Source organism: Ixodes scapularis, unplaced genomic scaffold, assembly GCF_016920785.2.
Source record: "Ixodes scapularis isolate PalLabHiFi unplaced genomic scaffold, ASM1692078v2 PGA_scaffold1__304_contigs__length_218370807, whole genome shotgun sequence".
In the NCBI taxonomy this organism is placed as follows: Eukaryota; Metazoa; Arthropoda; class Arachnida; order Ixodida; family Ixodidae; genus Ixodes; species Ixodes scapularis.
In genome coordinates this window covers 76,460,538-76,487,427 of record NW_024609846.1, presented here as the reverse complement: position 1 = coordinate 76,487,427, position 26,890 = coordinate 76,460,538, and the positions used below count along the sequence as shown (strand labels likewise).

General features: G+C 46.6%; 1 protein-coding gene across 1 annotated transcript; it reads left to right on the top strand.

Annotated features, from left to right (window-relative positions):
* The first annotated feature begins 68 nt into the window (after positions 1-68).
* On the top strand, positions 69-26,890 carry LOC8043863 (tubulin alpha chain). The gene is made up of 5 exons (XM_029988130.4): positions 69-288; positions 4,601-4,879; positions 11,917-12,193; positions 18,620-19,147; positions 25,156-26,890. Exons 2-5 carry the CDS (start codon positions 4,629-4,631, stop codon positions 25,453-25,455), a joined length of 1,356 nt encoding a protein of 451 aa, XP_029843990.1. The 5' UTR covers positions 69-288; positions 4,601-4,628; the 3' UTR covers positions 25,456-26,890.

Sequence of the window (26,890 nt, the reverse complement as noted above, 5' to 3'; positions counted from 1 at the left end):
ATGCCTTAAGATTACAAGAAAACATTCAATATGCGTAATGGCCGTTGGTAGCGCTGGTAGTAATCGACAGAACCTGAAAACACATACTTGCACTGGTTTCGGTTTTGCTTTCGTACAACGGTCACTAGTTCTCTTCTGCGCATGCGTACTTTTTCGTGTCCTTGAAGCTCCTCCCACCACTGCACCCACAGCGCCCACAGTGCCACTGACGTCGGGCAAAGCGTACTGGTTCTCTCCTTCGTTGGATCCGTCTTTGAGGAATTGAAGCGACCGGAGTGTTTGCCTTACGTGAGTTTGGGGATGAGAAAGTGTTTGTCGTTGGTCGTTAATGCTTCGTAACGTCGCTGAAGAGAATGCTAACGTTGTACAGTCACCGGCGATGCGGTTATTACGCCTTGAATGCTACGCCTTCTTCGGTGTCTGGAGCCGACAACGGCCAGCAATATTCAATTTCTTCCCGCCCACGTGCCGAGCGCTTTGCTGTGTCGCAGGGACCAAATCTCTCCACAAAGGAGTGCTCCGACGATGCCCATATGTTGAGATTTGGGAGGCTGGGCACCTAAGTTGTTACGGCGACCGGTGTCATTTGCATTCAAATGAACGTAGTACATGTCACGGTTTCCGCTAGCGTCAGACACTGGCTGCCGGCCCACTGTCTTGCGCAAGGGTGTCTCCCACTCATAAATGATGAGCTTTCCATTCATACGCTGGTCGTCATGGATAAGAGCAGAGATACGCAAATGTACCGTTACCTTTTTTCTTTTTGCATATTTTTGCATATTTTCTTGATCTGGCGTTGCTTGTGCGGCTCTGCCGGTCTTGCCGATTTGAACTATTTTTTTTATAGACATCTGCTGTTTTGGCGGAGCAGCAGGTGGATATGGCCACAAACTGCTCTTCGCTTCGAGAACTGCGTCTGTTGTCTCACTGGGAGCCTGTTTTCTTCGTCCTGTCCTAATAATCAGCTACTCGAGGAAATCGTTTCTGGGGTTTTTAACTCGGCGCACCTTTGTTTGACTAAGTGATCAGGATAAGGCCACACGCTGTAACTAACATTTTTTATGAATACAATTGCATCAAACCGGGATTGTAGTTAGGTGTCAAATAAGTTGCTAATTTTGGGCATTTTTTCTTTGGAATCCCAGACAAAAGCTTATTGAAAGAAACTGTGTATGTGACCAAGATTTAAGCATGACTAGTACTCCCAGTGAAGTGCTGCCCTACAGCATGTACAGTACTAATCACACTTGTCTATAATGCGGGAGCGTGCAGCTTTCTTTTTCCGGTGAGCACTAGCCTGGTGGCATTCGCGGCAACTAATCTAGTCGTATGGGCAACATGGGGAACGGTCCGCATGAGGGGTTTCCTGCCAACTTGATGTGGGCTATCACTGAATGTGTGGAAAGCTGCTCGCGTGTTCTTCTTTAACGCAAGATAGCTGTAGCAAGAGAAAACAAAAATAAAGCATGAGGGATTATCAACAACCTGCAGAGAAAGGCTAGCTGTTGATATGTGCACAGTAGCGCACAGCCGATGTGTGAACCAAAGCAGGCGCAAAGCGTGCGAGCATCCTCCCGCGTTTGGCGGCACCCGATGGATAGGTTAGGACACCCCTCGAGCAGACCGTTCCATGTTGCCCACGTGACCAGATAAGTTTCCGCAAATGCCACCAGTCTAGCGCTCGCTGGAGAAAGCCACGCGCTCCTGCACTATGGACAGGTGTACTAGTCTTCACTTCGAGCCTACTTTAGACAATCTCAGAAAATTGTTTTTTTAGCGTACGGCGCTGGGAGGGAAAGTACACACAAATGAACTTGCCTCATTCGATAAAAGGAAAACCTGTTTTGGGCTACCTACGGCAGCATTTGCAGATAGTGTCATGACCGTACTTGCCTAGTTGTATGTGCTTCCGACAGATGGCTCAGTGCGAGACATGAGGGTATGCAGTGCCTTGACTGATCTTTGTACCAAACATGGGGAGCCATGAGGGATTTAAATCCCCGTTTTTCTATTCAGTTTGTTTCTTAAAAGTGAATAAATTGCAGCACTTTCGGAATTCTACATTAGAGAGATCTGTGCCAGCATGGCGAAGATTGTTTGCTAAGCTCGGTGCCGGCGCGCTTGACGCTTCTGACATCTGTCAGAAGCACACGCAACTAGGCGAGCATGGTCATGGCAGTGTGCGAATGCTACCTCCGTAGATTGCCCGAAGCAGGTCTTTCCTTTTTCCTTTTTGAACAAAGCAAGTTCAACAGTTGATATTTTTACTCCAGGCTTCCCCCACACCTGCTACACCTCTGTAATAAATCGCTGCACAATATGTTGAGGACCAGAATTTTGTGGACCGTCTAAGGTGGGGTTCGAAGCGTTAGTGTATATGCTGTATATGGCACCTACACAAATTTTAAGGCAAAGCACAAAGCAGTCACTGCTGATATTATGGGCGATTCTTTCAAAGCTGCAACTATGTCACGGTTGATAGAACAGCGCAAGTGGGAAAGGTTGCTGATTCAGAAACGATACCTCCATATCACAGCAGTGGACACTGAGTATGGTGTCTGTTCTCATGTGCTATTGGCACATCTTAATTGACTCGCTCTTGACTAAATGCGGAGTAGTGTATTTAATATTGGAATAGGATTACCATAATATTTTGAGATATAGCCCAGCTAAAATAGAAAGCAAATTGGGTTAAAATAAGGAGTAAACTAACTTTTAGTGTGCAACAAAAAATAAAAATAATTTTAGATTTTGTGATTGCGATGATCCAAAGACGACTGCCCTTCCCAGTCACCAATATATGTTGGGTCATATCCCGTCGTGGCCAAGTAACACCATTTCTGCCAAGGTCACCATTGGACAAGGGCCTGCAATTACTAGCTGGGCTATCTTTCGGTGTTTTTAGAAAAAAAGCAAATCTTACCAAAAATGGGGGGCGGGTTATCTTTGGGGGTGGGGCATCTCTGGGGACAGTATTACGGTATTTTACAAACTTTTCATTGCTGCCTTGGGATGGCCAAAATGTGGTGGCCCCAATGGAGACGACATGCAGTTTAGATCTTAGTTGTGCGTAATAAATTGAAGGTTTGAGGCAGCCTAAAGTTCTGTCCTTCGGTGGTGTGTGCCAAATGCTCTTCGTCAGCTTAACATGGAAGTGGTAAAACTTTAATTTTTTGCTCTCCATTCGTTAGGAAGTAATCAGGTTTCAGCACCACAAACCAATTGTCCCCAAAATTGCATATTGCTGTTGTCATGACATTACAACTCCCTCGCGATGCAGCCTAAACATAGCGCACCCACAGTGTAATCGAGTACCCAAGCTGTACCCATGTGTTCAAGATGTGCTATCAAAACTGCCTGTGCAAGTTTGGGAGAAAATCAGCTAAAGGGTGTTTCTCATTTAGAGCCTAGAGATAGATTTCACATATGCAATCAACGGTGAAGGAACTCGGGCCCCTGGCACACGGTAAAATTAAACATAACTTCCGTCGAGTGATGTCGTCCGATCAGCCAATCGGCGCCCACCACTCCTTGCCCGGTGCAGTGCGCGTGCAGCGCTCGTAGTTGGGATCGTGAGCCGTTTCGCCGATTGCTCTGTGTCATTCGATGGAAATTGCATTAAATTTTTTTGTTTGGCAGGGGTAATTGACTGTCCCCTTCTATTGACCTACCTTTCGTACGCATGCAGTGCTAAACAGTGCTTATGTGCTCTTGCATGCGTAACCTGTGCCATTGTACTCTAGGTGGGGCTACCAATCGAAGCACCAGCATGTTGTTTCTAACATGTCGGTTGTTTTGCTCCATTCGCCCTTCTTCCTAACTGGAGTCCTAAGCCTCACGCTGTTTGGGCCAATCTAGTGCTTGTAGGGTGCTGTATGATTGGTTCACTGAAAACCTGATCTGTTCAGAAGAGAGTAATCATGGAGATTGCAATACTCCGTCTCCCTGTAACTTTGCAAACGGCGACGACTATGGCAGTAGTGGACCATTGGTGTATTGGTGAAAGACGTGCAACCACTTTCTCACTAGCTAGATGTGGTGCGGCTTTTGTACAGTCTCTTTTGTACAAACTTCCAGTGTCTGGCTAGTCTCCGAGAGGGACAGATGTGTGAAAGATGGTCTGGGTAGGAGGGAAGTTCCTCTCTCCTCCAACTTCTGGGGTTGCACTCTTTTCCCTGTGCCTTTGGTGAGGGCCATTACATGCTCTGCCTCCGCTGCTCTGATTGGATCAAAGGGGCCATAGCTTTTTTCTTTTCGCCAAGTAACAATGAAACAAGTATATAGGCATAGAATCGGAGTGTACCGTTCCAGTCCTGCGCAAAGGCTAGGAGCCAATGCCGCGAGCGAACGGTTTTGCGCTCTGGCTTCCTGCTGGGCAGAATGGTGGGTGAAGTGTATGTAATACTCCTATAATGGTAACCATCAAGTTTGGTGTGCCACAACCCTTTTACAATTCTATTCCGTGTGTCCAATAAAGGCTGTGTTTTGAGTGCACTGTCCTGTGTCCCTGCCTCTATTCCCCGCCTTTGGGCGTTGCTCGCATGACATCCTTCGCTCCCGGTCTGAACAACTGGCTTTTTTTCTGCCTCGCTTCTGGCAGCTCGTTCGACAGCACCTCCAACAGGGACATGCGCGAGTGCATCTCAGTGCACGTGGGCCAGGCGGGTGTGCAGATCGGCAATGCCTGCTGGGAGCTTTACTGCCTCGAGCATGGCATCCAGCCCGACGGGCAGATGCCAGACGACAGGTTGGTGGGCAGCGGGGAGGACTCCTTCAACACCTTCTTCATGGCCACCGGGTCGGGCAAGTATGTGCCCCGGGCTGTCTTCGTCGACCTGGAACCCACGGTGGTGGACGAGGTGCGCAACGGACCCTACAGGTGCGTAGGGGTCTACCCACGTTTGTTATTATGGGGTAGAGATTCAAAAAAAGAAAAGGTGTTGCATGCTCTTTAGACTGCTCTTTGGCCAGGGCCACTAAATAACCTACACTTCAGAATAACACCATTTCAGTTGTCCCAGCGCTTAAAACGATTATTGCCACCTGTCTGGAGGTTTATTTGAAATGCACAGTTTTTCGGAAACCGCCGGTTTCGGGAGGTTCTGGTGTGAAAAAATGCGAGCTCGTGCCCGAGCAAGCATGGGCACTTCCTCAACCAAGGACGCCAGTTCATACCTGCCGTCCGGGAGCCTCCCGAATTTTAATCACATCTCCCGATTGCACGGACGCAACCTCAAATCTCCCCCCCCCCCCCCCAAAAAAAAAACAAACAACCGCCGCAGTTTTTTTTTCTCAATTTTTTGATGTTGTATTGTAGTTAATATGCGCGTGTCAGTGCGAGTTACTTGAGAGCAGGTTTAGGTTACTCCGGTGGGTTACCACGTAAACAAGTCGGAGCAGCAGGGTAAAACGAGGGTAGATTTTCAAACTAAGAGGTATGAAACCTCCACTCTGGAGTAAGTTTGAACGCATTTTGGAACACGGCTTATATGATCGTGGGTGCGCTGGGCTTCAGTTGGCTTTGTCAGGCCGTCAAGTGAAGTACGGCACACCAAACTACCCTGCGTTTCCCGAGTTTAGTTGGAATGATCGATGGCGCTTTCAAAAGTCGGAGAAGTACTTGCAAGTATTTCTGAGATCATACGCAACTGAGTTTCCATGCTTAGTCACTTTGCTTAAAGGTGACAAGCAGGGATTCTGTACCATGTGTGCCTGTGGTGTGAGCGTTTTGCAATATAAATCGCTTCACAAAAGCATCAAAACTGTGTGCCACAGGAGGGCGGGGCACCACATCAGTTTCCTCCAAACAACTTCAAATACGGTGGGATTCGCACAGAGTGCTTCACAAAAATCCTTGTCAAACTAAAAAAGGTTTTTTGATTCCCCCTGCGTGATGGTCTCCCTCATTTTTATGTTGCTAGGTCGGCAGGTATGCCAGTTCCTGCTGGCTCCGTTTAGCTTTAGTGACCTAGAGTGGGCTTTTCCTAAATGCCTATTGTGACCAGGGGCAGATTTAGAGGGGGGGTCCGGATGTCCTGACCCCCCTCTTGATTTCTGCATATGTAAAATTTAGGGCGCGAAACGAGGGAGAGGGGGAGGGGGTTCCTAAACATGGTACACTGACCGACACCTGACCCCCCCCTAGGAAATTCCTGCATCCGCCCCTGATTGTGACTCGTCTTTGTGTCTTCAAGTTTGTTCTAAGACACGATTCCTCCCTCTCCTTCCTATTGTACACATTGTTTCACCCTAAGAATCCTCAAACCCTGTTTTCTGCCAGGTAATGCCAGTTATTTCAAAAATGGTAAATAATAGCAGGGGTAAAGCTCCGGCTATAATTTTTTATTCTCCGGAACCGTTAAAACGGTCTGCGACAGAACAAAATATCGCCTGTGCCTCCCCACACGGATATAAAATTACGGAAGTAGCATTGGGTGCATTCAGCAGCGGCTCTGCCTCAGCTCCGAACGGAGTAACTGGAGTCGAAGTTCTCTCGTCTAATGAACGGCAAAAAAGCGCGGCTCTTCAGCTGCTCCTGTAAAGTTTCCGTTTCCTTTCATGTGGCAGACTGACCCCAAATAAAATGGAAGCAGACGACGCCGAACTCAATAGCTTTTATTTGACGCTGGTGTTGAAAGAGTTTTGACACGGCCGTGAGAGAAAAAGCGAGTGACTGTAGACATCTGCGCTGCTGTTCGAAGCGATCCAAAGCTATCGAGCCTTCCGCAAAGTGGTGCAAGGGCCGTTTGGTGTATCTATGCCGCCGGTTGCAATACCGGTGGCGGAACAAATGTATATGGCTATACGTTTGTTCTTCACTTTCTTACAAACTTCTTATAAAATGTATTCGTACACACGGAAAGTCGACCACGCTTGACGATCAAGGTTTTGTCGGCCAATGCGATAGCCAGCAGACGTCTTGTACTCGCATACGCTCCAATTTATCTAAACAAACAAAACATTAATCGGGATCATCTTCTGTGAGAGTGTCCAACTGTGCACCAAAGTCAGTTTCATACCCTGTGTGATGTTATAGGTTCAGGTCAAACCGCCGAAGGAGGAATTCAGTTACACCGTGAGCTTTTATCAATATATATATATATATATTAATAAAAGAAAAATAAGAAACATTCTAGTTATACACAAATGTACAAGTCAAAAGCTGTCTCACTTTCAGTCCGTCCTCGTGTGTCTGAGGGTCTTGGTGCTGTCTGGTTTCCAGTAGAGCTTGGTTGTTGATAAATGATGTTCCTTGTGGTCCTTGTTGATGGTCTGGGATGGTCTGCTCCGAGACACCGCCGAAGTCGTTCCCAGTGATGTTCCTTGGGTGTTCCTTGATGCTGGCCTGGGATGCTCTGCTCCGGGACACCGCCGAAGTCGTTAATCGTTCTTACCAGCGGCTACTTCGGGTCGCTGCCGAATGCCTGCATTCATGCAGGATGTTGACGCTTTGGTTGCACACCGCCAAGCTGATGTTTCACCCAACAGTAGTACCCTCTGGATGTCGCCGGGTGTGCTTCCACCTGGACGGGTTACCGCCGAACGAGAAACCTTCTTCCTCCTTTCCGCCCACTTCTCCTCGGACCTGCTTCCTCGACGTTTTCCTCTTCTGCTCCATTTCTCTTTTTTAGCACGACACCCTGCCTTGCTCTATTCAGTACGGACAGGGCTAGTGTAGATAAGCTCCTCGTTTTTGGCCAATGGCGGTCAAAACATGGTGCCAAATTAATGTTTACACAGTTTATTAGCATATCCAAAACAACAATTTACGAAAGGAGCGCGACCTGGTGCACAAAACAGCCGATGCAGCCTCTACTGCCATTTTGTTTTTTTCTTTCTTGGCACCAGAACTCTGTTCGCAATCTGGAAATACGTCATACCTTGCTCTCTCTCAACTCCTTGTGCACAGTCTCCGGACCCGGTGCCTGGGAGCTTGACTAAGAGAACTCAGAGTTACGTGCGCCGGAAGTCTGTTTTTTGCCGGCTAGTGGAAGGAGTGTTGGCTCCTTGGCTCCTGGAGCCGCTACTGAATGTGCCCATTTTCTATTTGCAACGATCGCCGACTGCACCAGCTCTGCACCAAGTGCTATGATTGCAGATCACACAAAAAAATCAAGGAATAGAAAGTCGGTACCCTGAGTGTAACTTAATCAGTGGCTCAAGGCAGACCTTTGGACGACTCTCCGGTGGGGTGACGTTTCGGAACGTGTCTGAAGAGGAACGACGAAGTAGACCAAGAAACCTTATGAGACAAGTCTCGAGGCATCTCCTCGAGACTTGTCACAAGACCTCAGCTTGCAATAACTCGTAATCTCAAGATAATTTCCAGCTTGCAATGAAACTTGGGTCTTCGATCTGGCTTCAACCATATTCCGAACCGCTTTTAGAGCCTATCTACAAGTGCAGTACTAAGCTCGAGGAAAGAGAAAAAAAAAAAAGTAAAAATTATGATTTGAAAAACAAGCGAATTCGTGAGTCCTTAAAGCCAGACTGTTTTTCTTGTGGCGTAAAATAGATTTCTTCTCTGGCCAGAAAAGTAGGAAAATGTGGTGGTCGTCATTAAGGAATAAAAGCCACGTGTCACTATCTTTCTGGCGTCTTTAAGGCATAGGTTGCGAAGCCTGCCATTTCATTTGAGGGTCCTTTTGCTGGACCCGTTGGGACCGTGTCGCATGTGGGTGGCCTACGTGGCCACATCCCTCCCAGACAGGGTGCGCCTGTTTTTCCACGTATAGTTGACACCTACTTCAAATGGAACGAGGTCGTACTGCTCCTTTGCGAACGCCCTTTTGGCCGAGGGCCTGGGTGACCTCATTTTTCTCAGAATCAAGCCTCGGTCACATTAAAAAAGAGATAAGAATGAGCAATTGAAGGTTTGTCATAAGTTAGCTTATCTTGTCTATGTAACCATACTTTTGATATTCACAAGGGCGCATACCCCTAAGGAAGACTTGGAATTATCAGACTAATTTGGCAAAACAGAGGAGTTTGGGGATTTGGTCAGTAATTGTTCGTTACCACGCTTTATTCAAACAAACAACTAATAGATAAGTAACTAAAATGTTGTCATAACCTTTTGCTCTATCGGTAGTACTGTCAATAACAGGTTTACCATTATATTGATATAAATAAAAGTGCTAATAACTTGCATGTTTTTGTTTTGAGCTCCCAGGATGCCACAACTTGCAGTAGCGCCCTGTCGCAGTTGTTGTCATTAGCAAATGTTTTAGACCTTTTTTATTGTCCTTTCTAGTTGAGAAATTTAGGTAAAATAGTTGGGGGAGAGGCTAGGAAGATAGGAGAGTTTAGAAATGCAAATATGGGTAAGCACCTGGTACACGTGCCGTCAAGGAAATATGGACTGCTGTTGGGTTCACGGCTTTCATAACTGCCGAGGCGTTTTTCTCTCAATGGGGTCTTTGTCTGCGGCGAAAGGTAGGACAGTGATTGATAAAGTGTCAAGATCGCTTTCACTCTACAAGGAAACAAAATCTGATGAATTTCGTGAAGGGCACCTACAAAAATGCACATGAAAATGTGTCTTTCTGCAAATTAAATGTAGAAACAAGCTGGAGTCCACACATATTTGCTGCACTAGACGTGTGCTGCACAATGCATTTTCTCGAAGTGGCAAAACGTGCGAGCCCATAGTATTTCCTATTTAAAATGAGCCCATGGTATTTCATTTTGTGCAGCATACATTCATATTTTTCTTTGGTGAGATCAATTTTTAACTAAGCTTGTGTCATATGTGATTCGCATCATGCCTATCTTAAAGGGATGCTGAACCGATATTTGGATTTCACAGAATAAGCTTGCAGAAGTGCTCAACAAAGCGCCATAAACCACCAAACATCACTCATATCTCATATCTCGAGCGGATGGCCGTACTTCTGGAAAATAAGGGAGCGAATGAGGGAGAATGTTGACGTTCTCTTATCGCAGAAGAGTTGAGAAGGAGGAGAAATGGCCTCACTCCCTTTCCTCTCCGCGTCCTTGCGGAGTCAAAGCAAAAAGAGGAGGAACTGAGAATCGCAAGGTTACGCGTCTTTACAACCTTGGGCAAGCGCGCTCTTCTTTAAAAAAAAAAAAATAAATACAACGGTACGTTGGAGGGACTGCTCTGTTAGTGACGTTTTGGGATTTATAGCGTCCCGCCTATCGACTCTGCGTTGTTTTCTGAAATTCAATTTTCTATTCAGCATCCCTTTAAGTATAAACTAAAACAACTTCAGAATTAGGCCACATGCTTTGTTCTTAATAACTACGACCCTTATGCTAGCAAATCAGCATTGAAAGCCGTGCTAGAATGGAGGAGGCATAAAATCTGAAAGAAAATATCTGAGACTCTAGTTTTTAATCATACATTTTACATGAATACTGGAATAGATAATAGAGAGTATCTTTTGGAGCCTTCCTACGCCGCTTCTCGTAAATGTCCCAAGAAGTGTGGTGTATGTAGCTATAGAACACTGTTTTGCAAATTCATTTTTTCTGAAGACTCCAGAGAGTAGACAACCTTCTGAACAGATCGTGCGCATTGAAGACAATGACATTTTCTTTTACCCGCTTGTACAGAATAACCCTCCTACAATAATGCCTATTAGGCAGTGTAGGTACAATGCGACTAAAGAAATAAATAAATCTCGAAAGTAACCATAAAATCTTTGTGCCTAACATGCTAAGTATGCTTTAGATTTAAACCCCGGTGTTTATAACACGTAAGATGGGCATTGGTTTTTCGGTCTGTGCACTCTCGCGAAGCACATCGAAGAAAAGGCAGCGTTAATATTGGCTTGAGGCCAGAACTAACTTGCCCGTTCAATCAGCGTTTTGGGCCAGCAGCAAACAGCACAGCCGCCCGCCCGCCCGGACAGGCAATGTTCGGAGCGTGTTCTGTACTCCGTTCATTGCCGAAGTTTGGCGATTTCTCTTGCACTCGTGGGTGCAATGACGAAAATTGAGTAGCAGTAATGAGGGGGGGTTAAACTCTCGGTTGGAGATGTGTTTTGAGCTCCGTAGCGCAGCGGTGCTTGGAGCACATCTTGGGCTGGTGTGTTTGCCGCATCCTAAAAAGTGGTCTCTCGACTTCCACCTGATGATGTCGTAGAAGTGTCGTGTTGTTTGCCCGAATTCTTTTCGCCGACTGGAAGGAGCGCGCCATTTTCCAACGCGACACATTGGCTTCTGTTACATATTGGTGCGTGCATGGCCAAAAGGAAACACCATTCTGTACTTCCAGAACTTACTCTTACCCCAAATGTCTGATGCTCGAATGTTCTAGTCCGAATGTACAAGATAGTGTAATGGATAAGAAGACCCACACGGGCCTTGCTGATTTGGTCTTGTTCTGGCCAGCGGTCGTGCAGACGCCGCAACGTTCGCTTCTACTTTTTTGACACCCATTTTCTTTCTTGTTTCCGGCACAAGTTCCCTGATTAAACCTTTATTTTTAGTTTAACGAAAATAAACTTGGAGCGGGTTGGTAGGGAGGATTTGAAAAACAGAAAAGGGTGAAACATGTAGGGATGAAGATTTACAGTGCAGTTCTTTCAACTAGCAACTGACACTTAACGATGCCACCTCCAATGCTTCAGCCCTTCCCCTTTCTGAGTGATTTGGGAGGGGGGGGGCGGCGAGGGGGCTGACACATTGAGGGTGGTGTCGTTAATTGTCGGTTGCTAGTTAAAAGAACTGTACTGTCTGTCTTTGTCTCCACATGTTCTATCTTTCGTGTTTTTCAAATAATTTAGTTTCACGTTTGTCAATCCTTTTCCATCTGCCACAGTATTTTGTTGTAAATTCGAGACCACTTTTTATGTGTGTGTTAGATAAGACATTAAACGAGCCGGCCAAAGACACGTCCCAGGCCCCGCAGCTCTCTCATCTCTGAACATGTTTGCCTTGTCCCCGCAGACAGCTGTTCCACCCGGAACAGATGATCACTGGGAAGGAGGATGCGGCCAACAACTACGCACGTGGCCACTACACGATCGGCAAGGAGATCGTGGAGATTGTGTTGGACCGTGTCCGCCTGCTGGCAGAGCGCTGCACGGGCCTTCAGGGCTTCCTTGTCTTCCGGAGCTTCGGGGGCGGCACGGGGTCGGGCTTCGCCTCGCTCCTCATGGAGCGACTGTCCGTGGACTACGGCAAGAAGTCTAAGCTGGAGTTCGCCATCTACCCAGCACCCCTGGTATGAAGTTTAGACCTGTCGAGAGGCGAGGCTCAACGTCAACTCATTGGTGTTACAATGTCGAGGCCAGTGTTGGGAAGTTAGTTTGTTCTTAAAGGGACCATGGAACAACTTTGGAATCAAACTTCATCCGCCGCACGTCGTAAATGGTGTGAAAAGAAACACAAAAATAGAGCCATAAAACATTCTTCGCTATGGAACTTTTGAAAGAAAACCGAACCCTTTTACACCTTCTTTCCTTCGAAAGCTATCTCCCTCTTCACTGCAATGCATCCGTGGAACCGCAGCACGTCAGCCAAATCCACGTCGTCTATTGGGTAAGAGCCTACCTCACCAGCACAGCAATCATAAACAATAAATAGCCGGCAAATGTTTTCTAAAAGTTTTGTTGAATAATATTCCTATCTACATTTTTTAGCATAATTAGAGATGCGACGAAAATTGACGAATTCGATAATGCTCAGAGCCAAGTGCCATCTACCGTAATTACCCGATTCTAACGCGCCCCCGATTCTAACGCGCACCCCGTTTTCATACCCAAAATTCAGGATTCTAACATGCCTACGATTCTAACGCGCACCCGGTTTTCATGCGCAAAAAAAAATCGGTGCTTGTGCACAAAGAACAAGCGAAGTTTATTTACATGTAAGCACTGTGCTCGTAAGCATATCACCCGTCCTCACTTTTGGACAGCTCTTTGTCGCTCTCCACGTGCAACAGCATGTCGTCCTCGGTGCCGTCCAGCGCGTTCAAAATTCCGCACTTCTTAAACAAGCACCTGTCCGTGGCCGCCCTGTCCGTGGCCCGTTGAATCCTTTCTGGGTCGACTTGCTTGCGAAGATATTTTCTCTTTGCCTTCGCCAGTCACGAACACAAGTTTCGGGCACACCGAAAGTGCGCGAAGCGGCTCTGTTGCCGTTCGTCTCGGCCTCGTAATGAAAACACCGCGCCTTAGCTGGTGCGGCGGTCGTTTCAGCTCCGCAAACGCTGACGACTGACAACAAAGCAAATCGCTAGAGCAGCTCCTCAGGTTGCGAAATCCAAGACGAGATTGCGACCACGAACCACGAGACCACGTGTGTTGCGCTGTCGCGCAGAGAGCGCAGAGGCTGGCTGCGCAGCCATCTTGTATTAGTGATGACAGTGAGACTGCCGGTAGCATGATTTCGGTTTTTGTTTCGGTTTCGTATCCGATCGTAACGCGCATGCCATTTCTAGCTGTATTTTTCTTGAAAAAATGTGCGCGTTAGAATCAGGTAATTGCGGTATCGTGTGGTAAACGAAGCAAGAGAAAGACCCGACTGCACCTGCGCAATCAACCCACGAGCGTCGTCTGCTGAACGGGTTTGCTCTTGGTCGCGCTTTCTTCGCAGAGCAGACTTTCGTTTCCTGGCTGCTCGAGTTGTGTTTACATTGTTTGTGATTGATCGCTCGGTTGCTATGCCGAAAGCCTGCAGTATACCGAAGTGCCCGAATTACAGTTTCTGCAGTCCGGTGGTCAAAAACAAACAGTTGCAGTTTCATTGCTTGCCACTTGATGAACCACATCGAAGCACTTGGTGCAGGCCCATCAGTTTGAGGGACCCCAGGTTTAAGGTCATCCGTGTATGCTCGGATTGTTTTGACACCGAGCGCGAATACAGCCACATTCCCAGTGTTCTCCGTGAATGTGGGCAGGTTCCAAAACCAATCCGCTGATTACAATGAAGAACTGGAGTCTTCGTCAGAAAACTCGCCGCACTTCTCAACAGGCATACCGGCGTATGCCTGTTTGGAATAGCAACATATCTAATTAAATTTCACTTAGCTGCGATGTGTCCATGGCTATCGCGGCGATGGGAGGCATTGATTCAGAAAATATGTCGGTGTCATCTGCGCCATTGGCGCAGTAAAACCTACCGGCACACCACCAACTCGCTGCCGCTAATGCTCCCATTCTCCTACTGCCGAGAGAACTTCTGGTTCCGATGTCGGCGGACATCACGACCGTCAAAATTACGCGGCAGCTTGTTTTGCGGTGAGTTGGAGAGGAAGAAAAAGTCAATATTTCATTAATTTTTTGTGTAGAGGTTAATAAACCGAAACGAAAACAAATGCCTGTTCGGAATTCAGTGAATATTGAAGGATTAATGTAAAAGTTATTTGGGCAAAAGTGAAAAGGTCATTTCATGGTCCCTTTAAGGTACTACTTCCAGTAGGTTTAGAAAACTTGTACTTTGCATGAGGTACGTTCTCCGAGTGTGTACTTGCACTTCACTTGCAGAATTTTTTCTGGCACTTTCCGGGGAGAGTACAGCTACAGACTTCAAAGTACATACCCCTAAATTTTAGAACAAAAATGGCGTATCGTCATGTGAAAACATGCTATCGTCTTTAGAGACGTTGTCTGGCCGTTTCTCCGAGTGAAGTAATGGTGGCTATAAGACCGATACAAATAAGTGCCTTATAAGTTGTTTAGCCCTAAAGCAATGCATGCCAGATAGAAAGAAAAAAGAAACCGTGAAATATTTTGTTAAAAATACTCGTACTTTACTTCGAAAGTACGATGTATTTGTAGTACTTCACTTCAAGTACATGGTGCCCGTCATATTATCACGATCAATATGGGTGCGAACACTGCTCCGCGTAGGCTGCGGTACTATCAGTGCCCCCTGGCGATTGCTCTTTGAAGTATAAGTGCACCTTGCGGTCGAGACATATTGTCTCTAGCGATCGCCGCACCACTTTGCGCTTCCGGGTTGTCTGCCAGCAAAGAACGGTCGGCGAAATTATGAAACTGTTCACCAATGACGAAGCACATTTTTCGCTAGCAATGTGTGCCAGCAGAAATAACTTGTATACACTTTTTTCGTTTAGCCTCATACCCAGCCACGTTGTCCCCATATCCTGTATGCGTTCCGAAAAAAAGCAAACGATTTCAACCCTGAAAAAGAAAGAAAAGTATGGAAAGGACATAACAAGAAGGAATGATGGTTGCAATTAAAATGTTAACATGCTCTGGTGGTGAGGCGAGAGGAAAGCTATGTTTCCACGCATACCAAAAGTTCCTGAATTGAAGATGGCGACGCCCACGTAGAAAAGGTGTATAAATATTTTTAGGGTCGTCTTTTTGATTAAGAAGTTTTAGTAGATTATTCCCATGTTTCCGATAACAATACCCGATACTTTGCCGACGCCCTTAAGCATGCATCATATTGTTAACGAAAAACAACTTCGAAAAAACGCAGGGACACAAAGAGAAACAGGACAAGGTGCACTCTTAACTGAAGTTTATTGAAAATGACAAGTTAATATAGCCGCAAAAACCTTGTTATCCTTATCTATTCAGCCCACATTTCAAAAATTCAAACTCATCTGTAGATAAAGATAGGTACCTGTCACTTATACATTTCTTCTCCCTGGTCCTAATTTCAAATGCCTCGTGTAATTCTCGCGACACTTTATCTTTATATCTAGCCAAATCTTGGTGTCATTGAAGGCCGGGGTGCTCGAGCATCACTTACAATGAACTGCAAGATGCCCTGAAGGCGAAGACATAGGTGGGCCAGACGGGCAGGTGCATTAATAATCGCACCCATAAGCACGCTGCCTCCCTCTACAAGCACAACACCTTCGGAAACGTTTGGTAATCTTGGGAATTCGTAACAGAGTGATCCTTATTACATCACCTCTAGCAATTGTTACAGTTGGTATACTGTGGGAGAAATTGAAGATTAAAGAAAGTCGAAAGTATGGACTCCGGTCCATACTTTCGATTTTGGGATTATGACTGTTTTTAGTGCAGTCAGCGTCCCTGAATTGAAAGGTGTAATTTTTTTCTCGTTATTGTGCATAGTTTTAAAGATATCGACGTCTCAAAGTTGTGTTTGGGGCGCGGCCGACAAAACCGAAACTAGCCGCTCGAGGTTCCGGCAACATTGGAAATCAGCCGCTATGTGGACGTGACGTCATGGTCGTTCTCGTTCAACGAGCACGCAGGCCGAGCGGCACCTACGGCTACGTCTGTTGCGCTAGCCGTCTAAAAATAGAAGGTAAGCTGGTTTTGTTTTAATTCTGCATACGTGGTAGTTATCCAGCACATGTAGCAAGAGTTAGTGAGTATACCCAAAAGCTAGGGACTGGAACACCCGTCAACTCGTTCGGTGCCGTGCTCAGCGGCTGCCGCCGTGCGTGCGCTATGCCGTGCCGTACTCGTCGCTTGTATACCCAAAAGCTAGCGACTGGAAAACGAGTGAACTCGTTCGGTGCGTACTCGGCAGCTGTCGGCGTGCGTGCGGTCTCACGTATTCGTCGCTAGGCCTAAATTGTCATCGGGAGTCCGTGGAAGGAGCGGCGTTGATCTACGCCGCGCTGCCAGTGACGTACAGTACTGGGGGCCCTCTTGCTTTCGCGCTGCGGGTCAGTCCCAGACACAAAGGTTTGACGCTCTCTGGCGCGGGCCGCGACACTTGAACAGACGTGTGCTAAGCTGTAGACGTCTGTTTTTTCGTTCTTTTTTCCTCAGGCGCGTAAAAGCCGAATTTTGAAGCTATGACACTAATTCACCACGTAAGTTCGTCTAGGTAACAGTGGCCTCACAAGGGGGGGTGTTGGTCGCGGCGGGCTACCGCCCCGGGTGCCGCTGACCCTCGTGACGCCAGTGCTAGATAGTGAATCTAATTTGTAAAAATAAAATAACTTGCCGCACTGAAAAAAAAGGAAAGAAAGAAAAGGAAGTTCTTTGGGCAGTCATTTTCTTCTCAAAGCTAGCTAAAGTTTTTGTGGGTGATAGAGGAAAACAGAGAACGTTAGCAAGGTGAGAACACTTTCTTTCCCTTCCACATCCCCCCCCCCCCCCCCCCCACAATAACAATTTTTTTTATTGAAATACGTAGGATCTTAAAAGTTTCACTTCGTAACTTTTTGACTTAGGCAAGTGTTTTTTTTTTTGTTTTTTTTTGCATTTTTAAATATATTTACCTCCAGCCGGACTCGGGTAAATTAGAGTTGTAACTTACAAATCCGAACTTTCGCGATTTTTTGAAAGTCCTTTGTGGTATCCACAAGCCCAGTGGTAATTAATACTGCTGCGTAACGGGTTCGAACGATTGGGATGCGAATGTTTATACCGCATAAGCTTCACGCGCCGGCTGTTCGCTAGTAGTCGTTACGGACCTTTGTATTACTCACGAGATAGCGTAGTAAACAAGCAGTGGCACAAAGCAGAACATTCTGTTTTCCTTTTCATTATAAGCCACCAGCAACCAACACCCGTAGGTTTCGTTCGTAACTCTCCGGCGAAAAATGATCGGAGCAGAGCTTCGATCTGGGGGTCGGTGTCCAAGGCTTTCCAAAGTCCACTCGTCCAACAGCGTTCATCCACACCTTCTCCGATTTCTGATCCGTTGGAAACTTGTGAAAGTTTCCAACGGATCAGCGCAGTTGTTGCGCAGCGGGTTGTTTGAGCAGCCCACAGCGCTACAAGTTGTACTCGGCAAATATCGAGGAACAGCCGGGCAGTCTTGGGCGCACCGAGTTGCTCGCTAAAACGAGTCTTGGAGTCCTCACAAGCAAATAAACAAAATGCTATACCGAAGCTACACGGGCTACAGATAAAAGCAACGTAATCACAAGCCAAAGTAGCGGTGGTAGCGGCACAAAGAAGCGCGCGCAACGTGTGCGCCGTGCGCCCGTCCGGAACGGAGAAAAAAAAAAAAAAAAAGAGAACGACTATGACGTCACGGTCCAATGTTGCTTGAGCGATCGGCAACCCGCTGCCCGCCCGCTAAGGAGCAGCGGCTCGCGGCGGGTCGTATTTTTATTATCGGCATTAGTTGAGAATGCGGCGTCTCCCGGACGTAATATTTTGGCTGGGGTTGTTCTAACTGGTATCTAAAGCGATACCAGTAATTTAATTCATTTCGAGTTTTGGCCGGAGTTGCCCTTTAAAGTGCTTTGTGGCTAGCGAGGAAATCGACATACTAAAAGTTGAAACGGAGGCAGAAAAAGGGGATACACATAGTCGGTGTTTGAGATATGGCGTTGTTGAGTTTGAGATGTTGTATTTGTCCTTCCTTTTTGCCTCCATCTCAGGTTTTAGTACGTCGATTAACAACAAGCTGCCTGCCTGAAAATGTTGTCTACCTAGCAAGGAAGTTTAGAGGTCTACCATGTTGGGCCTGTTGAAACACTTCAAGCTAGTAAAACTCTTCCTTATTGTTTGTTTAGACTGAAACCAAAACATTGGCACTTGCTGCAATAAAGCCAGTAGCCTGTTCATTGTTAATTACGGGAGAATGTACCACCATAGGACCTGAATGCTACAGAATGATTGTTTGATGGAGTGACAAGCCACAGTATGGAGTGCCACGCCACCGAAAACAATCCGGTGACTCTTGTTTACTGTCATAGTCGTTTATGCATTGCCCCCCTTTTTCCTTTGGCCAGGTGTCCACAGCGGTCGTGGAGCCCTACAACTCCATCCTCACGACGCACACAACCCTGGAGCACTCAGACTGTGCCTTCATGGTGGACAACGAGGCCATCTTCGAGATCTGCCGCCGCAACCTCAACCTGGAGTTTCCCAGCTACCGCAACCTGAACCGCCTCATCGGTCAAGTGGTCTCGTCTATCACGGCCTCGCTGCGTTTTGACGGAGCCCTTAACGTTGACCTGACTGAGTTCCAGACCAACTTGGTGCCATACCCGCGCATCCATTTCCCGCTGGTTACTTACGCCCCTGTAGTGTCGCCTGAGAAGGCCTATCACGAGCAGCTGACGGTGGGCGAAATCACCAACTCGTGCTTCGAGCCGGCCAACCAGATGGTGAAGTGTGACCCCCGCCACGGCAAGTACATGGCCTGCTGTCTCCTGTACCGGGGAGACGTGGTGCCCAAGGACGTGAACGCAGCCATTGCGGCCATCAAGACCAAGAGGAGCATCCAGTTTGTGGACTGGTGCCCCACTGGCTTCAAGGTGGGCATCTTTTCAGTTCTTACCATGGAATTTCCCTGCTTTGGGGCTTTACGGGTTAATGCTACCACAAGCCTATTCAATTGGTTTCTGGCTCGGTTGTTGTTCTCGGTGTCGGACTCCGTCTTGGGTTCGGCAGGAAAACGTAACTACTAAAACGAGCGATGCCTATTTAATTATGCAATGTTGTATGGCGCCTGGCCTGACAGGCACTCCTGCAACAAACTTATGCACCCTCACTTTGTCATCTCTAATGGATAGATTCTGCAGCCATGTTGCAATATTAGCAAGGTAAGCTAAACAACAAGGTGTGTTGTTGGGCTAGTTGGTTGTTCCTGTTGAAATGGTATTAAAGCAACGCAAAAAGACTAAGGACCAGTAAAAGGAGAACACAGATGGAGCACGGACTTACAACTAAAAAGTTTGCTTGTGCAGGGTACAGCAAGTAAACATGAAAAGAACCGGCTAGACACAAAAACAATCAAACCAATAACACACCCCTCCCCCATTATGCCGACACATGCCTACACATACTTACCAACTTCCTAACACAATCAACCTCCTCACTCGCTAGGGCTATGGACGGAGTGCTTACGCACATGCCCGCGTCATAGCTAGCAATAAAAAAGGCCTAGTCAATTTCCCTGGCAAACTTGCTTCTGTACCGCGCTAATATCCCAATGTCTGATATTTGATGACATTAGGATCTTAGTATTTGTGTGTTAGCACTTTGTTCATAGCCCTAGCGAGTGACAAGGTTGTTTTTATTAGGAAATCGGGCAAGTATGTGTAGACGTGTGTTGGCATGATGGGGGAAGGGTGTGTTATAGGGTTGATTGTTTTAAAGCGAATGCATTAACTGTCTCATAGAGCGAGCCGACGTCATCAGCTTTGACACCACGCCAAACGGCTCTTTTACACCGCTTCGATCCCATTGGCTGGCGTGTGTCCACAGCCAACGGCACCTTTTACACCGCTGCAATCTCCTTGGCTAGCACGCGTCGACCAGGCTCCCAATCATCGGACACACAACGCCATAGAGTGGCCGGTCGTTGAAACTGATGCACAGCGTCAGTTTCAACGACCGGCCACCTCATGGCACTGCGTGTCCGTCAGCGCTAGAGTTCCTGTATAGGCTCCCTAAGGGAGCCAAAGTTGCGCGTCTGTTTTCCACGTGCCGCTGCGCCGCTATTTGCCGAGATCCAATCACATGAGGAGCCGGATCAAGTGCCGTGCAGGAAAGCAGACGTTGCACTTGTCCCGCACACTTTCTCTTGCTTTTGAGTGCGCCTCGAACGCGCAGCGCCGCTATTCGCCGAATTCAGTCACAGGATGAGCGGGGGATCAACATGTTGTGCAGGAAAGACGGTGCTACAAAGAACTCTGGCTCCCGTAGGGAGCCTGTACAGGAACTAATGGGCGCGCCAACACGCGTAGAGCAAGATTGATGTACATGTTTTCTCATTCACAACTCGTAAGAAGTGCTTAGGTGTACCTCGACTCTTTTGTGTCTACTGTCGAGACCGGCTATAACGAAGTCAACAAGAATCGGAAATCACTTCACTATATCTGCTATTTCGTTATAACAGACTTCGGATTACGAAGTGCAAAAAGGAATGGGAAATCGTGATCGCTTCGCGGTAGCCGCTATTTCGTTATAAACGGTCTCGACAGTACCCGGTTCTTTTTGTGTTTACTTGCTGTAGCCTGCACAAGTAAATTCTTCAGTTGTAAGTCGGTGCTGGGTCTGTGCTCTCCTTCCACTGGTCCTTCACCTTTTTTTGCACTGCTTGAATACCATTTCAATGTAAGCTAAACATGCTGTTTGCCTGTGAGCACTATGCAGTTTGTCATGGAATGCTCTACAGGTCCTTTGTAAGGTTAAAGAATCCATGGATTACAAAGGGTGCATTGACCCCTTTACTTTTCCTCGAGGATCGCCTTTTACTTTTTATATGTTGCATGTTGGTCACTTGTCAACACACCCAGCCTTGGGGTTTTCCTTTGATCAGAGAGGGAAATTTAACTTGACTGGCTTACTTTATGTTGCTAAATTCTGGCCTATGATATTACATTAAATTTTTCAATTATGCTACCAATGCCACCAGGATCCACGAAGATGGATTCCACTGGCAAGTACACAATCATATGCCAGTGCCTTGTGCAACTGAGGTTCTAAAGGAAAGTCAAGAAGCTTGAATGTGATTGGCCACCAATGATGTGAATGAGACCATATTCCACCTTAACAGCTTAGCAGTCTTGTGAGGGGCATGGGTGCGAGCGTGTAGCTTCAGAGATGGCTTTTTTTTAAGAGCTTGTGTTAACAAAGCATTCTGCATTGCTGCAATGCACACAACTTGCTCTATCAAAGGAATGCATCATCTGCAAGTGCTGTGCACAACCTGTGTATATTAAACACTTTACAAAACATGTTTGAAGGGCAACTCCACTCAATTCCAGAAAATTCGGGGTAATGAGTGATCTCCTATTAAAAGGCACTATCTAATTTTTTTCGCTTCGCGAGAAATGGGACACATTTTGTTAAATCTGAATTTAATCATCAGCAAAAATCGAAACCGAAGCTTCGTTTCCGTCGGGCAACATTGGTCCCCTTTCCGCCAAAAGCGTGGCTTTTACGTGGTACAAGATGTCACGTGATTTTCTACGACAACTGGCGGGATAAGGGATAGGCCATTGTTGGGCCAGGCGGGCATGTGCCAGGTGCAGAGGTGCAAGTGCCGTCTGCACTGCAGTCTTTGCCACGTTTAGGTGTCTACGATATCCGATGACGTCTACACAACTGTGGCATCAGTGTGTGCACATAGTGTGAACAAAACTCTGAGAGATAATATTCACAAACGATGAGACGACGACGGCGGTTGAACACTCCTGCTACCTTATTTTGTGAAATTCAAATTTCGGTTCAGCATCCCTTTAAAGGAACGCTAACCAGGGTGTCTAGCGACCGGAAATTGTCAGGGAAATTTTAATTACCAGGAAAAGTCAGGGAATTGTCTGGGAAATTGTCAAAAAACGTTTCCAGTCAGGGAAAATGAGCTGGAAACGCCATAGAGTGCCCGTGAGCAAAGACTTGAGGACTTTGGGGGCAGGAATATAGGCGATAAATTCTGCTTAAAGCGAGGCGCGGGCTCTGCTCACCCGATGTAGAGTGTGCTACCCGATCCAAAGAGAACAACCGACAAATCCAGTCCAAGCCTTGGATTGGATTGGATTGAGAGCACGACATTAGGCTGGATCCAGTTAGAGCTACTAGATTTAGTAACAATTGGGAAAGCCGCAGACCCCAATCCAATCTAAGCCCTAAGCTGAAAGTATCTGAAAGTGCATCTGGCGGCCATGTTGCCATTCGGTTATTGACGTGTGGTTGAGCGTCGTGTTTTCATCGTGTTTCCGCAAGTGGCATTTCACTGACGATGTCAGCGGCAGGAAAGTGCTCGTTTAATCCGGACTGGACGAACCCAAATATTTCGGAATATGCGAGTTAGATTAGGCCCGTGCAAAATGATCCTCATTGTGCTCGATGCTCAATGCCTTGTGTTTTAATGGTCTTATATATTTAACCGCCTCTAGAGTGATCAGGGAATTTCAAAAGAATAATTTGCTGAACACCCTGACTCGCACCCCCCCAAAAAAGATTTTTTTTCTTTTTTTGACATGCGATTTATTATTGTTTTAGAGGTCTACCCAATTAATATTTTGCTACGGTGTCACATACATTTTCAGTGAAGTAAAAAAACGCTACTGCTCGAAAACGAAACTGAACTGGGGAGGAAGAAGAAATATAGCAACTTTTTTTTTTTTTTTTAATTTTTTCAATCAACGTATTACAGCTTTTGGAAGCCACAACAAATGGGTATCATATTTTTTGTCCATTTCTAGTATTGAGTGTGCCTTCGATGGCCCACGACTTTGATTATCTTTGGTGGTTATGTCTAAACCATAGAAAATGGCACATGACCACGGTGAAGAATGAGCGTGATCCAAACCGGCCAGTTCTCGATTAGCGGATTTCAGGTGGAAAGAAAATTAATTTCGAGCCGCAAATTGTGTTCTGGGTAAGTTGGGCTCTCGTTTGTCACGTACAAATGAAAACCTTGGCGAACATAAATATTCTGTCAGTGTCCCTTTAAGGAAAGGACATTCCTCTACGAGAAGATTGCTTGAAAAAGCTACGTGGCTGACGTCATGCTCTCTCCTAGTATGTTTATCCCCCCTAGGTGCAACAAGCCAGTGCGATCGGTGCCGAATTCAGAAGTCTAAGGGACTTCTGAATTTGGTGCCATTCCTGAAGGTAACACTGACCACTTGACTTCTTTCAATATTCACTGCCACCCAATGCCAGTTATAAAATCACTGTAGTATATATAGGTGAATAAAAGGGCATCATAAAAGGTTGTCCTAAATAGTACATGTAGTTCACTCTAAAAGTACATTCTATTTATAGTACAGAACTACAGGGTGATTCAAGGAGATGTCAGGCTCTTTAAATCGACTGCAAAATTCGGTTTCTTAACCTATCGTGCTACGACTTTGTGCAGCGTTGCCCACGGATGGTGCGTTTTTGTTGTAAAATTTGCAAAGAGCAAACTTCCTGGGGAAGAAGTAAAGAGAGAAAAAGGCTTAGCTCCTATGGAAATGCAGCGACGCCACCGGTCTTCAAACAAGACGGCGCCGTTTCGCACGGGAGACAAGAGATGGCGCAACGAACGAGCATATGCCGCCGAGGGCTGGCGTTTTTAGCAGACAATCTTTTCGACTCAAAAGCGGCGCGCGTTCCGCAGGCGGCAATCGTCGCAGGAACAAAAACAGGCGCGGTAACAACATGGAAGTGCAGTTCCTTGTGTGCTAAAGACACCGGCTCTCAGCGTCGTTCGTTGGCGGCAGTTGGCGTCGCGACCGCTTGCGCCATCTCTTGTCTCCTGTGCGAAACGGCGCCGTGTTGTTTGAAGACCGGTGGCTTTGCTGCGTTTTCATAGGAGCTAAGCCTTTTTCTTTCTTTGCTTTTTCCTCAGGTTAGTTTGCTCTTCGCAAATTTTACAAAGAAAATGCACCATCTGTGGGCAATGCTGCACAAAGTCGTAGCGTGATAGGTTAAGAAACCGAATTTTGCGGTCGATTTGAAGAGCCTGGCGCCTCCTTGAGTCACCCTGTATATACTTCAAGAGTGTCATTCAACGTTCACCGTGTGACCCTCTTGATGGACACAGGCTGTGAAAACAGAATCTTCTTGAAATCTATCCTATTTTTATAATAGCCAAAGCAGAGTTGGAGCCAGCAGCACGGACTGTCTAGACATTGGAAATCTCATTCCATAGAATTTATGCTATTGTCCAGACCCATTTTCAATGTTGAATACTGATTGTTTCAGCTCTAACTGACCAAATACAAAGATCTATTGCTAGTTTCATTTGTTGCAAGTTTTAATTTGAAACAAAGGTATTGCTACATTGCAAGCAGGACCTTTACTATGTATTTTCAAGGGACACTTGTAGAAGCAGACGAAAAATGGGACTGATGGCATCGCCAGTTGCCACTTTATGGTGATCCAAGCAAGCCCTTGTAGATGATAAACTTCGTTGTTTATTGGAAATACTGCATGGCGTCGTTTTCCTTCATCGCAAAGCTGTAACTTCGTTTCGGGGAATGAAATCCTCTATGCAAACTTGTGTGAGAGTTGAAAATCTGTGGTCATTTGCTGCTGGTTAAGGTTCAGTAATACACTTGCATTTGCCTTTCGATATGGGTTGGGTTTTTAGAATACACCTTGTATATTTGTAGGGAGTTTTTGGTGGGAACGGTACTGCCACTGGTACAGCATCTTTATCCCTGGACAGCAATTACGAAGAACGATGTGAGGTTCTATGGTGAGAAGTGGGTTTTAAAGTGTCCTCTTATCCAAGGTGCCCCAGATCGCCGCTTTGTTCTTTACAGACAAGGGCTCGTGTATTTGTGGAGACGTCGTGCAACACTGTTTTAAATGCTGTTCTCAGGTTGGCATCAACTACCAGCCGCCGACTGTGGTTCCCGGGGGCGACCTGGCGAAGGTGCAGCGTGCGGTGTGCATGCTGTCCAATACGACGGCCATTGTGGAAGCCTGGGCACGTCTCAACCACAAGTTCGACCTGATGTATGCCAAGAGGGCCTTTGTGCACTGGTACGTGGGCGAAGGCATGGAAGAGGGCGAATTTTCGGAGGCCAGGGAGGACTTGGCTGCCCTGGAAAAGGACTACGAAGAAGTGGGACTCGACTATGCAGAAGGGACCGACGAAAACGGGGGAGACGAGTACTAGGATCCCACACCAACTTGTTGAACGGGGTTAACATTGTTGCATCCAAGTTGACCTCTTGGGACTTCTCTTAAACTGGCAGCTTCACAGACAATCTTTTTTTTTTTTTTTCTTCAGCTGCCTTGTCTAAGGGCAGGGTGGATGGAAGTGTGAAGGGAGACAGTGTTTTTTTTTTTTTTTCTTAGACCGTACAGCCCGCTTATAACTAACGCCGCGAGAATCTAAAATCAGTTCGCTATATCCATTTTTCGCCAAATGTAGATTTAAAAAAAAAAAAAAAAAGAAGAAATAGGAATTGGTTGTTTCAGCACGCGATTTTAATGCTTTCCAAAATAGCTGTCGATTCGCGACTGTACGTACCGCGTAAGGGACGTCTTCACGATCGCCTGCTCTATTTTGTCAAGTCCGGGAAAAGGTTTTGTCCAAGTCCGACCCGCTCGGCACCAGCGAAGTAGTCTCAGAGGGTCTCCGCCGCGGTGAGAGTTGTTCCGGCAGACACCGACTTCTTTGCAGAGTCGTCGCCACTCTTGTCACTTTCTCTGCCTACTTCCGCATTGACGGGATCAGAGTTCACGAGGGCTTCATCAGAGGAGACGCTCCACAACCCAGCGACTGTAATGGACCTTTAAGTTGGCAATAACGTCCTGGTCCATCGGCTGAAGCTTGGCAGTGGTGTTTGGCGGCAGGAAGAGGACTTCCACGACGTTAAGCAGTGGATTGATGTGATTCGCGCTACAGTTATCAAGCAGAAGCTGAACTTTCCGTTCCTTGCCCGCCATATCGTTGGTGAAGTCGGTCACGGTCGGCAGCGGTAGGCTCAGTCAGGTAGGGTTTAGTGAAATCCGTGTATTTCGCAACGAAGCATTGCTGACTTTCGTGTAGTTCCGTAGCCAGGTTGGCCAGATGTCAAAACGGAGGAGACAAAACGCGGAGCGGACGGGAACGGCCGAAAATCCGAAATTTCCCGCACGACATGTGCAACGATGCACGTCACACGTACTGCAGAGAAGACAACTTGCGGAACAGCGTGAAATCTTCCCTCGCTCGGACGAAAGGTGGCGGTCGCCTTAGTTGCTTTATCGGTACGGACTTGTTTCTTTTTGCGGTTATTTTCTAGAATTATACCGTGAATAGCTTTTTTTGCACATAATTTGAGTGTTTTTGCAGCTTTTTTTCGCTACATCTGTGGCAAGCCACCCGTGGTTTTTCGTTAAAAGCGGGCTTGTATCTCATTGCAGGTATACAAACGGTAACGGGAAATTTAAATTCATTTGCTATATCTATTATTTCGCTATTTCCGGGTTCGTTATAAGCGGGCTGTACTGTATCAACATGAGCTGTCATCCCGTTTAGAGGTTCAAAGTGTTCAGTGTTGGTCTCGTGAGAGACAAATGACTTCATTTATCTGCAAATAAAGAGTCTCTGTTAGCTGCTTTTA

What these genes read in the sequence shown, in the direction of transcription:
- LOC8043863 (XM_029988130.4), top strand. Translation starts at nt 4,629, where the DNA reads ATGCGCGAGTGCATCTCAGTGCACGTGGGCCAGGCGGGTGTGCAGATC. An exon ending in GTGCGCAACGGACCCTACAG is followed by an intron (nt 4,880 to 11,916) that starts GTGCGTAGGGGT and finishes TTGTCCCCGCAG; the next exon opens with ACAGCTGTTCCACCCGGAAC. An exon ending in CCATCTACCCAGCACCCCTG is followed by an intron (nt 12,194 to 18,619) that starts GTATGAAGTTTA and finishes TCCTTTGGCCAG; the next exon opens with GTGTCCACAGCGGTCGTGGA.